The sequence below is a fragment of the Heliangelus exortis genome, chromosome 2, assembly GCF_036169615.1.
Source record: "Heliangelus exortis chromosome 2, bHelExo1.hap1, whole genome shotgun sequence".
NCBI classification, from domain to species: Eukaryota; Metazoa; Chordata; class Aves; order Apodiformes; family Trochilidae; genus Heliangelus; species Heliangelus exortis.
Genome location: NC_092423.1, coordinates 67,605,222 through 67,620,329, shown reverse-complemented (window position 1 = coordinate 67,620,329; position 15,108 = coordinate 67,605,222). Strand labels below are relative to the sequence as shown.

Genomic DNA, 15,108 nt, shown 5'->3' with positions numbered 1-15,108 from the left:
GCAGCCCATTTATGCAGAAAGCTGCTCAGCAAACACAGAAGGGGCATAACCAGCACATCACAGCAAACAGCTCCAGCTCTGCATAAGATAACTGCTAGGCATGGCATAGTAGGAGCCACATTGCCCTCATGGGAAGGGCTTCCTGAGGATCTTGCTGGTGCCTCACCACACGAGATGCCAGCTGCTCAGGAGCACAGGAATCCACTGAAGGCTGGATACTGAGCAGGAAACTGCTTCTAGAAAAGCTAGAAGTTCCCCTGTCCCCCATATCAGCATGAAACATAAGCCTTTCAAAGCTGCTTGTGTTTGTTCACTAGAAGAGGATTAACTGCTTTTCATTCTCCTAGATGATGCAATGACCAGCAGCACCCAGGAAGAGAAAGTCCCACATTTACTTCTCTGCAACAAGAACCATCCATCACCCGTGGCAAGCCCGTCTCTTCCCACAGCTTCACTAGAAATTTCACCTGAAACATCTTTCCTAATGAAAGTACAGCAGCTGCAGGAAAAGTTTTCAGTTTAACATACCAGCATTCAAAGTTATTTCTTTAAACAAGTCCCCAACAGCTCCAGGCAAGGGCTTGCACCTGGAGGACAGAAGAGGTGAGCTCACTACAATAGTGAGGAAAGCCTGCAGAGGAGCACATGTGGCTCAAGCTGAAGTGCTGTCCCCCACAGAAGGTGAAGCTCATCCCTAAGCTCACTCTGCACCTTCTGGCAGATATAGGGGGGGAAACCAGAGCGAGGCTATTAAGAGGAGTGTGGTTTGAATACTGTGGGCAGCTCAACCTTGGTCTCTCTTTGAAGACAGCACTTTGGTGCTCATCCCTCTCCCCAAGCAGCCAGGACTGTTATTTACAATTTCCCTCCGGCAGGCCATAAATCGAAGCACAACTAGTAAGTTCAACCCAGTGTAAAAGAATCTTTGTGGCAGGCTAATTACCTTTGCAGGCTACGCAAACCCATGCAGTTTGCTTCTGCACAGCATCTTTGAAAACTTCAGCTAATGACCATGTCTAGCAGATCAAACTTTCCACTTTCTATTGTTCCACTAAGAGCAGCCTGCCCTGAATTCAGGGGCAATAAACCTCCAGGGGAAGAAATCAAGGCCATTAAGAGGAAGGGAAGAGGGGCTTTGCAATAGAAGACTACACAAGGACTGCAATGGCAAGCTACAGATTGTAGCAGAAAGAGAAACGGGGTAAATCTAAATTGAGGGGAAGCCTAACAGATTAGAGTATTAAAATCAAAAGCAACAACAAAACAAACAAAACCTGTTCCTCCCATTCTCTTAAGATTTCAGGGATTACTCATATCTCATGACTCTACACCAAGATGACAACTTGTTAGTTTAAATAAAAATACTTAATGCAGAAAAATCCAATACCCTCACCACCCAAACAAAAGGTCAGAAGATTTACTCAGGCTGCAGGTGCTTCACCTTTCACATTTTGTCGCTTCCACAGAAGTGCACTGATGTTCAGCTTGCAGCTGATTTCCCACAGATCTCTTCTAGTGCCTATTAGCTCTATTAAATCCATTGTCTGTCCAGACAGCCACCCATTTACAACCACTGACATGCAGTGGTTATAGCAAACACTTGAGTTATAGGAGAGAAATCAGACACAAATCCTTTCCCCGGTTCAAGCAAAGCATGGATTAACCACCATCTCCCATATGATGAATGAAAGCCTTGGCTGGCAAGCTACTGACTGATTTAAAGTGATATAAGCACTCCCACTCTGATCTCAAAAAGATCCATAATGAAACTTTTACTTAGAGGGCATTTCCCCACAAAAATCTTCAGTTACAATGACTTAGAAGTAAAAGCAAACAAAAAACCCCAACAAACCATTAATCAAGCAAAACCAGCATCATGCAGCACTGGGCTGAATATCATACTTGTAATGGCTGAAGCCCTCTCACACAGGAACCAGACAGGTAAATTACTTGAGTGGTAGTTTTGCTTTTTGGTGCAAAAAATTCTCAATAGAGACTACATGACTAAAGGCAACAGAAGAAAAAAAAAAAAAATGTACCTTAGGCACCATGTCAGCTATAATGAAGAAGTAGAATACAGAACAAGCAGGCTTCTTTCCCCTTGATGCACACCAAAATCAAAACAAACACCTTGGAACTTAATACTACAAAGCATCCATGCAGAGTAAGGATGCTCTGCTAAATTTTGTTGGGTTAGATACCACCTATGATAGGAAGTAAATAAAAATTTATGGAGATCTGTACAGCAACTTCCAGGATTTAATTAGATTACACTTTTCCAGAGTCATTATAAAAGGACAAAGTTTTGTGTTTTCCTCAGTTGGTGCAGCACTATCTGCTAACTGCAAACAGCCAAGAAAGTGTAACCGGACAGAGCTCTTTACAGCATTTCCAATGGACACAAATTAGGTTTGTGGCATCACTCATACTCTCCAAAAACAAGGCCTTGGAAAGGGTTTTTCAAATATTTTGGCTGCAAGTTTACCAGTCACCCCAGACATGAGCACGTAGATATTTCTTAAAAGCTTTTATCCAGGTTTTTATCTGTTGGTTTTTTCCCCCATGAAACAAACAAAACCAAGAAAAATTTTATTGGTAAAAGGACTTCAGGCTCTTCTAACATATTTTTGTTGTACTTTACAATCCTGAGGCAGGAACATGGTATCTCCTGCTGCAAGTAACAGAGGAATTTCTGAATAAGTGCCAGAATACATGCCCCTAGAGACAGCAAAAGCGGGGAGCGTCCTACTGAGCTGAATACAGCAGGGTGAAATCCACTCCCATTACACATCATGGCCACAACACCATCAACTTCTAGGTTTAAACAACAACAAGCAAACCCCAAACACCTTTCAACTCTTTGAAAATGACCTCTCCAAGAGCTTCACAAGCTGCTCGGTAGCCACTTAAAGAAACAGCTGCAAAATCCCTATACCTCCTTACCAAAACTCAGGCTAAAGCTTTTTCAGCCCATACAATTCTGGTTTGATCTGTTTGGATAAAAATGAGAAGCCAAATGGGAACTTCCAAAGAACAGGAAGCCACATACTCAATGAAGATACATACGGATGGGTAAATGAAGGCATACTCACGTAGTGCGTACAGGGAGAGGACTATTCCAGCCAGGCAAAACCCCTCAAAAAACCTGAGTGTGCTGAACATGGTCACATTCACTGAGAGTGCCACAGTCAGTCCAAATACCAAAATGAATATCACAGAGAAGAGCAATATAGGCCGTCGACCCACCCTAAAAATTGGAAGTAAGAAGAAACAAGTGTTAAAAGTCAGGATAGACATAATGCTAGATGGACGTAACAACTACCAAGGAGGAGAACAAGTCAAGCTATCTGTTCCAAATTTTACCATCTGTTTTTAATGCTTGTTTCTGTATTTTTGGGGTTTTTTTTCTGCTTACTAAAATTCAGGTTACTCCATCAGCTTTGCACTGACAAGTTCACTTCCTATGGGATCTAGCAGGGATAACGCATCATGTATTACCACTTGATTTACACATCATTTTTCAAACACCCAAAGTGGACAAGGAAGCTTCTAAGAACTACAGTAAGGACACAAACAAATACCTTGGAGATTAAAAACAACTTCCCAGAGCTTTCTATAGTAGCACACCGGAGAGCGTATGATACCATGTGCTATATACAGCGTGGTATATTACAATTTCTCCAAGTATACAGCCTCAGAGCTCCTTTCTTCCCAACAGACATATGCTTCCCAGCCTCATCTGCATGAGAAACAGGCCTAAAAACCTACTTTCCTTAGCCTCTCAAGCCTAACAAACACAGACCAAGCATTAAACAGGGCTTGTGTCACTTCCCTGAGCCTTAGGGAGCTGATTGCAACACACACAGGGGAACAGTGAACTTCTAAGTCCCTCCACATCACATCCCTACAGAGGCTGCTGAGAGCTGCAAAACCAGCCCATCAGGAGGATGAGGAAGGAACTGCTGCAAAAATGATACTGTCAATGTGGGCATCAGGATTTGCAGTGCTCCTTTGCAGCTACAACCTGTAGCTGCATGTGTTGGTGCAGCACTGGTGAGGAGGAAGAGCTATGCTGATGATGAATGCAGGGGCACTTGCTGCAGTTTGGCTCTCTTATGTCAAAGGAGTATGAGAGTTTCATGTCTCTTATTCATGTACTTAGTGTTTATAATTCTCCCCCCCCATCCTCCCTTCCTGAGCAAGGAGAATACTACAAAGCACGAGAGAGCACATGGCTATTTTTAAGCAAGAATTGGAGCATTATGTGGAGATTTCAAAAACTTTTCAACTTGTCAACTCCCACAAGTTTTCCAGTGGAGCCGAGGAACCCTTTTAGTGAGCTCCATATGCCATTTCCACAAAGAATATATGAACTTGCTTTTTGTAGGCAGCTTTCACGGATCTATTCAAAGTGGTCTGTCAGCTGCACGCCAACCATCAGGTTTAATGTCAGAACAATAAAGAGCATTTAAATCTCACAACTTAGTCCAGTTCCACATTCTGAAGAGTTTCTATTCAATTACTTCAGCAGATTGTTACTAGCAGCTATAAAGTACATACTGTATACGCACAATTAAAATTTTGGATTTAGCTTTACTTACACGGAACATGATCAATAAAATAAGAGGTGAAAAGGAGACGTTTATAATTTTGGACATTTTTGGGAACTAGAAGAGTGTAATATGTGTGTCACTACTCCTGATTTTTCCCTGTCACACCTCAGAAGGTGCACGCCTCAGATGGCTCTTTGAATGAGGACAGGTTTGCAGCTGTAGCATCACCTGTGGAGCACCTGAAAAATTTAGCTTCTTGCCATTAACCATTTAATGCTCTTAAAACAGAAGACTTCATGCAAACTGAAGTCAGTGAAGAAAAAGCAGGCTGCTCTCAGTCACTGTGCAAGCCCAGGCCACCAGAAGATGAGCTGCTGTTGAACCCAGGGTGGGAACACAACATCACGGCCTCGTGATGTGCTGAGCACTGGGAACGTGATGGACACTGGGGCACTTACTGCTGCGTGTGCTTCAGAGTTTATATTTATGGAACACAAAGCACTTGGGCAGGGAGGGGAAGTACCTCATACAAAACCTTGAATACAGAAAACAATCCTATGAACTGTTTTATCAGCAATTTGCGCAGACTTTCGCAGCCCTATTTTCGTAACCACCAAGCTGCAACTCATACTAATTAGTGTTTGTTGGAAGGGTTTCGCAGAGGAAAGGCATTATGCAAACACTCAGAATTAGGAACTTAATTCTCATCACAAGACCTGCCATTCCCTGATGTTTATTAAAAAAGACCTCATGCTCAGCATGCATCAGTTCCCTTCTTCCCCTCCTCCCACGCTCTTTACTCAAGGTGATCTAACATTATATGAGTTATGCAAATGAATGATTCCTGATAATGAAGAATCAGGAAATCCAAGACCCTCCTGGGCCTGTGAAAGCCAACTGACACCAGAGAAGTCCCCTGGTACAAGGAATCATCAGCATCTCCTCCCAGATACAGAAGTAGTCTCCTTCCTCAGCAAAGCATGCAGCACATTGCTCAAAAATCAAAACTTCAGGGCAGCTCTCAGCCATAGATTTGAGGTGTCTCATAGTATAAAAAAGCCTTTTATTTGGAGACAAGAGTTATCTGACCAACAGTATAGGGAAATGCTTTTGAGAAATTAAAACATACACAAGCTCCCTGTTAAAAGAGCCCCAGGGACGCTATCTGCCTCAACCCAAACTATTTCAGAGAGGGATTTCTGTGCCACAGAAGTCTCAGTCTACATTGCATACTATTACATAGATCAGATGCTAAATTGTGCCTCCACAGGGACACAACTAGGGACACAAGCAACCCCAGGCATTAGAAGAATCTGCAATCCACCTGTGGATCCACCTGTGATATGCAGATGCATCAAAAAGATACTCCTAGAGATACTCATCAGAATTGTGCCATGGGGGGAAAGGGAATGGGATGTGAGGACAAGAGCTTCTCTTCCCATGCTCCTACACGTGTATCTTGCCACTCTGAGAAGACTAAGATTTCCTCTTGCTGTCAATCAAATTGCTCTTCCCGTGCAGTTTTTTACAGGTTAGGGGCTTGAACTGCTACAAAAAGCTCCATAAAACACCAAACAGGTGCAAAGCAGGGGCAGTACCAGGCAGTGAGAGGCAGAGATTTCATCTCTCAGTGCCACATGAACACCAAGCCCACCTGCTCCAGAAGGAAGCCTTCCACAGAGACCTCAGCAGCCTTTGTCCAGAGCTGGCAAAATTGCCAGAGTTGACAAAACTGCCAGGAACTCTCCTCCTGTTGAGCAATCAGCTTACTCAGGGCTTTGGACACAGTTGGTCTTCACACAGCCAAACATGTTTACAGACCTTCTTCCTATAGATTTTCCAGACTGACCTATCCAAGCGTACAGCTATCCAAGCATGCACACCTGCTTTATTCTGAACATAGGGCACTCAGTTTACTTAGCAAACGACCTTAATACACTTTGCTATGTGCAGCTCTAAAAGCTTGCTTTCAAAAAGTAAAAGCAAAGACCCAAATACTAATGGTACAGAAAGAGCAATGCCTCTTGTGATTACCTGAACTGGACTTAAGTGAAAACTGATTTTTAGTTTGCAATATTTTTATACGGTACTCTTTTTAATATCTCCTGCTCTTGCTTGGGGCTGCCATCCTTTTTTGTTGTTCTTCTCTCTTTACACATACAATTCCTTTTTTATCTGTCTTTCCACACAAGCCCCTGCCTTAGTGGAGACTCGAGTTGTCATTAAATAGCTAAGTAAATCCCATTTAAAGCCTTCTTTTGCCAGCCCTAAATGCTAAGGCCAAAGGACAAAAAAAAAATACCATCCAGTGCAGGACCCCTGCTGGGTAAGTCACATAAGATGGCAAGGATGGGACCTGAAGAGAAGCACAAGGGCTGGGTTTGGTGGCAGCAAATCTTGTCCTTTCTGGTCATCTGTGAAAAGGCAAGGGGCTCACTCATCCCTCCAGCCACTAAACTACCTTTTTTTCTCCTTTGCATCACAGCTGGAAAGCAGATTTTCCTTAAGCTCTCAAACTCACCAAAGAAAAAAAATCACAAACCTGATTTTTATACCAGGGTAATTTTATGCTGCATTGGCTCAGCTAAGCAGCTTGCAGAGGGGTCCAACAAATGCACATGGAAGCACGAAGTACACAAGGGGACAGGAATAGATGGAAGAGCAAGATACTCCTTTTGGTGGCAGAGAACTATTCAGTATGCTTACTGCATTTCTCTCTTTAAGCCAGTGCCTCCAGCAACAACTTGTTCACTTATTTGTGAGTTATTTGTCAATTATAGTAGCATTTCCCTAACTTGGGAATAAGTCCACTTTCTCCACACTGATTCCTTTTTAGGAAAACCGAGCAGGATTCCTCGTTCATTTCCCCACTATAATTTCTACGTGTTGCTAGAGCCCAGTTTTACTTTGGTATTTTAATCAAATCCAACTGTTTTTCATCATGCTTTTTCACTGAAAAGTCATGATTCCTCACTTGCCTAAAGAAATTTAGCAAGTATTAAAAAATTAAAATGCAATTTTGCTACAAATGTCTGAGCCAAGTTACTGCACATCTACAGGGGGCCATTTCTCTCCCAGCTGAGCTGCCAAGGCTTTGTAAGATTTCCCTAATAGGCAACTCTTCTTCTTTTCCTATTGTAATGAATGGCAAGAGAGTTAACTTGGGGCCACTTTGAGCACCAACACTGGTAACTGTGCTGGAAGCCACTGAAATGACGGGGATATTTTGCAGAGCTATTGTTTCAGATGCTGCAAGTTTCCATTGAGATCACTTGAGTCATGCTTTTAAATTTTTTTTCCCTTTATTTTGTATGACAAGACCCTTTCTTTAAATAAAGGCTGAACTCTCAGAATAATTGGAATATCCAATAATGTTTTTACTACTGCAGTTTAAGGAATTGCACCCTATGCTTTTAAATTTAATACCCCAATATTAACAACACACAGGTCAGCGATTCCTTAACACAACATCAAAATGTGTGCTTAACCAGAACTTTAAAAATAGACACTGGAAAGGTTTGCAAAAAACAGCCTTCTACCCTGCAAAAGATACTGCGTAAGCACAAGGTTGGTATTACATTAGTCTTGTATTCAGTCAAATCAATGCCACTTCCAATTTCTTCTGACCCTCTCTCCCCTATCACTTAGTTAAAAAAAAAAAAAAAAAAAAAAAGAAAAAAAAGAAAAACTTAAACCAAAGGATTCACTGCTTCACTTATGTAATTAGAAAATACTTATTTCTACACCAGCATTACAGCAATACAGTGTTAGCAGGAAATAACTAAGTCAACTATCAAATAGCCTATTTTGGTGTTATTTACCTTGGTATAAATTACTCAGTTCAAGCAATTAACACAGAGTTTTGAACTGTTTATTCATCATGCTCCTTTTAGAACCTAAAAAATCATCATGCAAAGGTTCTTCATGAATATAAAGTAGAAGAAAATCTAAACAATATTTATTACTTTATTTATTTATAGCTACACTGCATTAAAAGTTTTTTCACTTACCAGTCAGCTATACATCCTGTTATTAAGTGGCCGAAGATCAATCCTACCAGCAGGGAGAATTTAGCAATGTGGACTTTCCAGGCAGAATCACAGACAAGATCCCACTGGAAGAAAAAAGACAGATAAACTGAAGTAGTTACTCTCAGATGCGTTTAAACAAGTTGGTGTATAGCTTCTTCCAAATTTCAGTCCTAGTGGGAGTGCACAGAAATGGCAGAGGAAAGCTTTCCCCTTCAGGTCAAAACCTGGGTCCCAAATTAAAGACTTGCTTATGCCAGTGGGTTTTATCAGACAATCACGATATGACAATATGCAATACTTAAGTCACCCCCGTTCCAGACCACATGACTTTAGACACTGGCCATACTGAGGTAGCCAAACATTTCACCATACCAGCCCCAGGAAACCCACTGGCAGAGAGTTCCACAATTTAAGAGCAAGTTCTCCTCCTGACTTCTTCAGAATGATGGGGAAAAGCAGCAGCTTTGCCACAGAGCCCTGATGACCATTAGCTTCAGGCTCCCCTGGACAACAGGTCAAGACACGTCTGCTTCCAGAGCAGCATCCCGGTTCCCCAAGCAGTGGAAGGGAATGAAGACTGAGTACAAGCATGGCTTGTGAGGCCAGGTCTGAAAAGCCAGGTCCTGGCATGGAACCAAGCAGGGCAGCCCAGGGGAAGCCAAGAGGAAGCCCAGGGAAGCCACACAACTCCTGGGACAGCACCTCCCACAGTGACATTTCACAACTCAGAGTTCAGGCAAGGGCTGATCCTCCACACTAAAGCTATCCCTGATACTGGTATTACCCATTCCATACAAAATAGGAGAAAAATGGACCATTTCAGGCACCTCGTCTTTTTCTCATGAGAAAGATGGGAACTGCAAGGTTTCCCTGAACTCCAAGACATTTTCCTCGAGGGCATTAGCATCAGGAGAGCCAGGCTGCATTCCTGGCTTTAGCCCAACATCCTCATCACCCTCAGACATGTAACTTAATCCCCCTCAGAAATTACTATTATGCCCTTGAATAAATGTAGAAAGCTATGTTTGTTCATGGTTTGTGAAGTCTTCAAGTACTGATGGTAATGTGAGCCGTGCACATTTCATGAAAAATGAGTATAACAGCTAACTTTAGAGAGTCAGAGACTCCAGAACTGAAACTTTGCAGAATATATGGCTGTTCATGTGTAATGTAACAGCAACTGTGCTCCTAATACTGGTACCGGAAGTTTCATGGACAAAACCACAAAGTAAGCAATTTCTTTTTAAAAGTCAGATGCAACTTCAAAAGAAAGCCTCCCTCAAAGGACTTCAATTAGGTGTGAGGGACTTCCCAACATTTCCATGACATCCAGCCCTTCCACAATAAGAGGGCTCTGACTCAGCCCTCTGGTTCAAACATCACAGGAAACATCCTTCTTGAGATACCATCTCACCAAGAAGTATAGCACTTTTGAAGCCAGAAAAAATGTGCCAGCTTCCAAGCTCATGCTTTTTGTTTTAGTTAAATGTATTTGAGTTCCTCACATCACCATCTTGTAGAAGGTGGGACGCATATGTCTGATCTTCCAACCTACAAGCTGAAGTTACTAAGGAACCAAAAGCAAGTGGTATGGGCAAATCTTTTCCACAAAACAGCCATTAATTATTTGCAGTGAACAGGTCAGGAAGGCAGTGAGAAGTGCCCTCCAAAGATGTTGACTTGATTTAGGAAGTGAGGAAAATGTAGTTCCTAATAGTTGCAATTATAGGACAAATCTCTAGTTAGCACAGAAAAATATCTGCTCAGAGAAGCTACAAGACAGAGAAAATTCAGGAAATACAACTGAGCTACAGGCTTTCAAATACTCCAAGTTTATTTCCACACTAACAGAAGGTGTATATGATGCTTAAAAATGATAAAACCTTTTTAGTTGATAGAGTATAAATTACATTTATGTAAAATAGTCAAGTTTACACAAGAACATTTTTTAAAGGTAATCTCTCCAATTTATTAATTTTTAATTTTATAGCTGTCAGAGGAACAGTGATGTCATCCAACTGCAAAAAGAAAAAGCAGAAATCTGGGTGCCTTTTCATTTGCAGAGCTCACTATTGCTAGTCAAAGACAGTCAGCCTTTGCACGAGCTCCAGGCAGATTACTCTTTGCTAAAGGTTCACAACTGGAAAAGCCAAAATCTCATGAGGGGTTGTTGTGAAATTTCAGGCCAGGACAAGAGATGTCAAACCACTTTGGCACACTGGGACAGACCGTAAGAGCAGGAGAAAAGTCATCCTATCACCATGGCCTTCAGTGGTGCTTAAAATGCACCTCCTCTTTTTGATAACTTATCTGCAAGTCATTGTTTGTTTGTCTGTTTGCTATTGCCCAACTCCCCAGATGCTCTGAAAACCCAAACATGTACTTCCTTGCAAACCCTGCCTCTGGCTCTTTCCTGCCCTGGGTTAGCACTCTGGCTTAGCTCTGCAGGCCAGCACCATCCAGAGCAGATCCCCCAAGGGCAGACAAATGTTGGTGCTGACAGACACAGGCAGCTCCCAGCCTTTCCTGAACCTCCCACTCTCCAAACCCCTCAGAATTAAAAAATACGGAAATGGTGAAATATTTCAACAGTTGCTTTAGTACAAACTTTCTGCCAAGATCCCAAATTACTTGCTCACTGCTAAGAGCACAACTGTACTCTAGTTTCTCCTCCAGCAGCTATCACGACTCTGAACCATTTATCCAAAATAAATTTGGCAGGGCAGTGGCAGGTGACACTGGGGCATCTCACTTAGAGGGAAAGAGAAGAATAAGGAGAAGGCACAAAAGAAAAATGGACGTTGCAGATGACATAAATAGGACAACATACATATCTAATGGCTAGCCTATCGTTCCCACCCATCTTAACACACCAGCAGGGCAAACCAGCAAGGCTGGGCCATGCTGAAAGAGCAGGAGTTTTGCCAGAGACCTGTGCTTCCCCTTCCCTTCCCCATGGAAAAGCCAAAAGCAGAGGGCTGCAGCCTCAGCTTCAAGGAGTTAATACTAAAGCAGGTACCATAAACAGCATCAGTGCTCCCTCTCTCCCCCCTTACATACACCTGGACCCAGCATATCAGAGTCCATTTGACATGAGCCCAGTGCCATGGCAGGGCTGGCTGGGGGTGGCTGGCAGGCAAACACAACGCCTGCATTAGCTCCACAGAGAAAGAAGCAACAGGTTTTCATGTCCCTGAAGGAAAAATAAGTAAATGCTGGGTTGGGCAGCACCAATGACAGCTCAAGTGGCACTTCAAGTCAATCTGCACTGGGATTGTTTTGGTTGAAGAGGAGACAGTAATCCTCTGCTGCCTCTTATAAAAAGTAGATTCATCTGTTACAAGCAGAGAAACATGTAACTGCTCTGGCTGAATCCTCTGGTGTCCCCCTTGGGAGTTAGCAGAGCCCACCTTGAAAGAAAGGTGCTACTAAATTTACAGTGCTCCCTGGAATTTCTCTTTGCTTCCTTGGGTTTTGTCTGTCTTTCTGTCCATCCGCCTAATGCAAGACTTTATAAACCAATAGGGCTGTCTTGTTATGCTAAAACAAAAATAACTGTGGGAATATATAAAAACAAAAGCTTTTTTTCGTAGCAGTACAGCAACGTGGAAAATTTGCCACCTGTGCACATGTGCATGACATTGCAAATGTTTTTTTTCGTGTTGTGATAGCATTTTTTTTTTTGTCAAAGCTTAAGGAGCCACACCTTCAAGATCCTAATGTTTAATTGATCCCAGTGAGTCACCACCCATGCTGTGAATCACTCTATGAAGATGGAGGACTATTCGAAGAATGAGATGCTTGGAAAGACATCTGGCAGAAGGTAATGCACACAAAAAGTAACCATCCTGTAATTCCTTTACAAGGGGAGAAAATCTGGACAGGGCTCAGAGTGAGTCAGTATTTGCTCTGAAGTTACGAAAGTCACAAATGGGAAGTCTCCTGCATGTTTATGACTACAAGCACAGGCTGTCTCAATTAAGAGCTCATGCCTCAAAAGCACTTATCCTCCAGAGACCATAATGCTGTCTGTGATGTCTAAGCATAGTGAATACCTACTTCAAAAAGGTCCTAGTAAGTTGCCTACCATGGATTTAATTTGTTCCATACCTTCACCCTGATAGTGTGGAAAAGTGCAAGGCATACCCTTCGGTCCTAAAAATAGCAAAGAGACTGGATGAGAGATGCTCTGGTCCAACACTTGCCTGGAGGCTGGCACAAAGAACCCACGAGAGGATACAGGGACACACACACCCCCTCTTTCCACACTGTGGGTTTGCAGTGTGCAGACAGGTCATGGTCCTGCACTAACAGCTCTCTGCATCAATTCCAGCACAAGGAGACCAGAGGGTCATTGCCTTGGAAGCCCAGATGCTGTGAGGGGCTTTGCAGACACTGTCCTGAACACATAACATGCCCCACACACTGCACACTGCTTCTTGGCCCCTAGAAAAAAGGTCCTTTTTTGGAAGCCCCAGTCTCTAAGTATCACTTAATACCACAGACCACTGAAGCAGCCCCAAATCTCTCCTGGGGAAAAGCCACAAGCTCACTTGCATGTTAGGTGGTGATTTTAAGACTAATACATGAAAATAAAAATCTGGTATTTGTCACTGAGGTCCTTGTATATTTGGTCTCTTCTTTGTTCCTCTCCTTCCTGCTTCATCTTTTTATAACTGCAGCACTAGAATCCATCTTCTATATAAATACCTCGCTTAGTTAGAGTTTAAATTTATGATGACTTCAGATTCTCTTAAGAATGTTTCTAAAAAAAATAAAAAAATTAAAAAAAAAATCAAACCACAAAGTTGTTTTAAAGAAGAATTTAAGAAGTTATGTATGAAAAATATGCTCTTCACATGATATATGTAAGAAAAAAGAAAACAGTCTCCAGATGCTTATTTCCTGGAGAAAGAGCTCCAACTCAGCAGACCAAGCACTAAAAAAGCCAAGCACACAACAGAAAAGCTAAAAAGTCAGTACCTCTATCCTATTATATCTACCACAAATGCCTTTTCCCAGCACTAAATTATCCAAGTAGTACTCATAGTTAGAGCCACAGGAGATTACTGTGTCAAGATTTCCCTCCAGGCTGCTACAAAACAAATGCCACTCTGCCCCCTTCCCAGCCCCCAGCCAAAGGTGACCCTCTGGCAGTATTTTTAATGTTAAAAACAGAGTACAACTTTCAGGAAAGTGGTGTGATGTTCAACTTGAGAGAAAATAACTGTGCTGCAAAGAGGATATAGGAGAATGCTCTCAGAGGGATGTGCCAGCCCAACTGCAACACTTAAAGCTGGGGTGGTTTTACTGCCACATGACCAAGCTGCTCAGGTGTCCTTGTACCTCCTTCTCAGTCATGGCAACAACAAAGCATTTAAACTATTTAACCTTCAACATTCAGGGCAGAGATGCCTCTCCTTTGAGATCACAGCTGGGCAAAGCACTCCCTGGTCTGTACTTTAAGTGTCAATAAAGTGCTTTTGAGAATACCTGGCATTTTTTGACCACCGGGACAATCAGTTGGGTGGAAGTATCAAAAAGTTCACATTTTAAAATGGGGATATTAAGAAGATTAAAACAAAACAAAACCAACCAACCAAACAAAAAAACCCCAAAGAACAAACCAACAAAAACCACCAAAACCAACAAAAAAACCCCAACAACATACCCTGAAAGACTTTCCAAGAAATTATAAAAATTAATGATTCCCTCCTTCTTTGAACAACCACATTCAGAACCAAACATCTTTAAATGACATTTTGCCTTAAGTTCTTGCTAGACACAACCTAACTTACCTGGAAAACACAAGTCATTTTTAAAAAGCCAGAAGAAAACCAACAAAAGAGCTGGAGAAGTTGTTGTTTGTTTTCTTTGAACAGAAACTCTAAGAAGCCTATAACACCTATGCTGGAATGCCTCACTCCACCACACACTCAATACCTGACTCTTAAATTACTTCCTCTCCATGTGATACTAGACCTCCAAGTGCTGGGTACATCTGACTTTCTTAAACTGTATCATAAGTGGATGCTTTTGCTGAAAATCTTTGACCACTGCCTGGGAGCTTAGGACCTCTTAAAGACAAATCCTTTTAATAAACAGATTTTTACTGAGCAAGTACACAGCAGTATTTTGAAAGGTTTATAGCCATCCAAGCTTGCAAGAACTCACATAACAAAGTAGATATTGTTGGTACCAGAATATCACCTTTTGCTTACCATCTGCCTCCTTCCTGTTCCTGACAAAACTGGTATCCCTATTCCTGTACAAAGGAGTTTGATAGGTCATGCAAGGGTTTGTTTTGTTCGGTTTCTCAGCCAATTAATTTTTCTTACAGTGGCAACATTTTCTACACTTTTCATTCTTGAAAGCCAGTAAACCACTTCTGACCACCGTAGACAGCTGGCAGGGAAAGCTGCAGCTTAAGAAAATCACTAGTAAACGGTGAACACAAGGTCATATACACAGAAATTGTAAGGTTGCTTTAACTACAGACATGACTGCCTGGGCAAATTACCCTT

General features: G+C 42.1%; 1 protein-coding gene across 2 annotated transcripts in view; it reads right to left on the bottom strand.

The window, feature by feature from the left end:
- SLC22A23 (solute carrier family 22 member 23) overlaps nucleotides 1–15,108 on the bottom strand; it is a 113,356-nt gene that overhangs the window by 87,759 nt on the left and 10,489 nt on the right. For both annotated transcript variants that reach the window (XM_071736529.1, XM_071736530.1), the window contains exons 2-3: nucleotides 8,564–8,667; nucleotides 3,093–3,247 (exon numbers count right to left, since the gene is read on the bottom strand). In XM_071736529.1, the coding sequence (XP_071592630.1) occupies nucleotides 3,093–3,247; nucleotides 8,564–8,667 (259 nt within the window). The remainder of the gene's footprint in view (nucleotides 1–3,092; nucleotides 3,248–8,563; nucleotides 8,668–15,108) is intronic.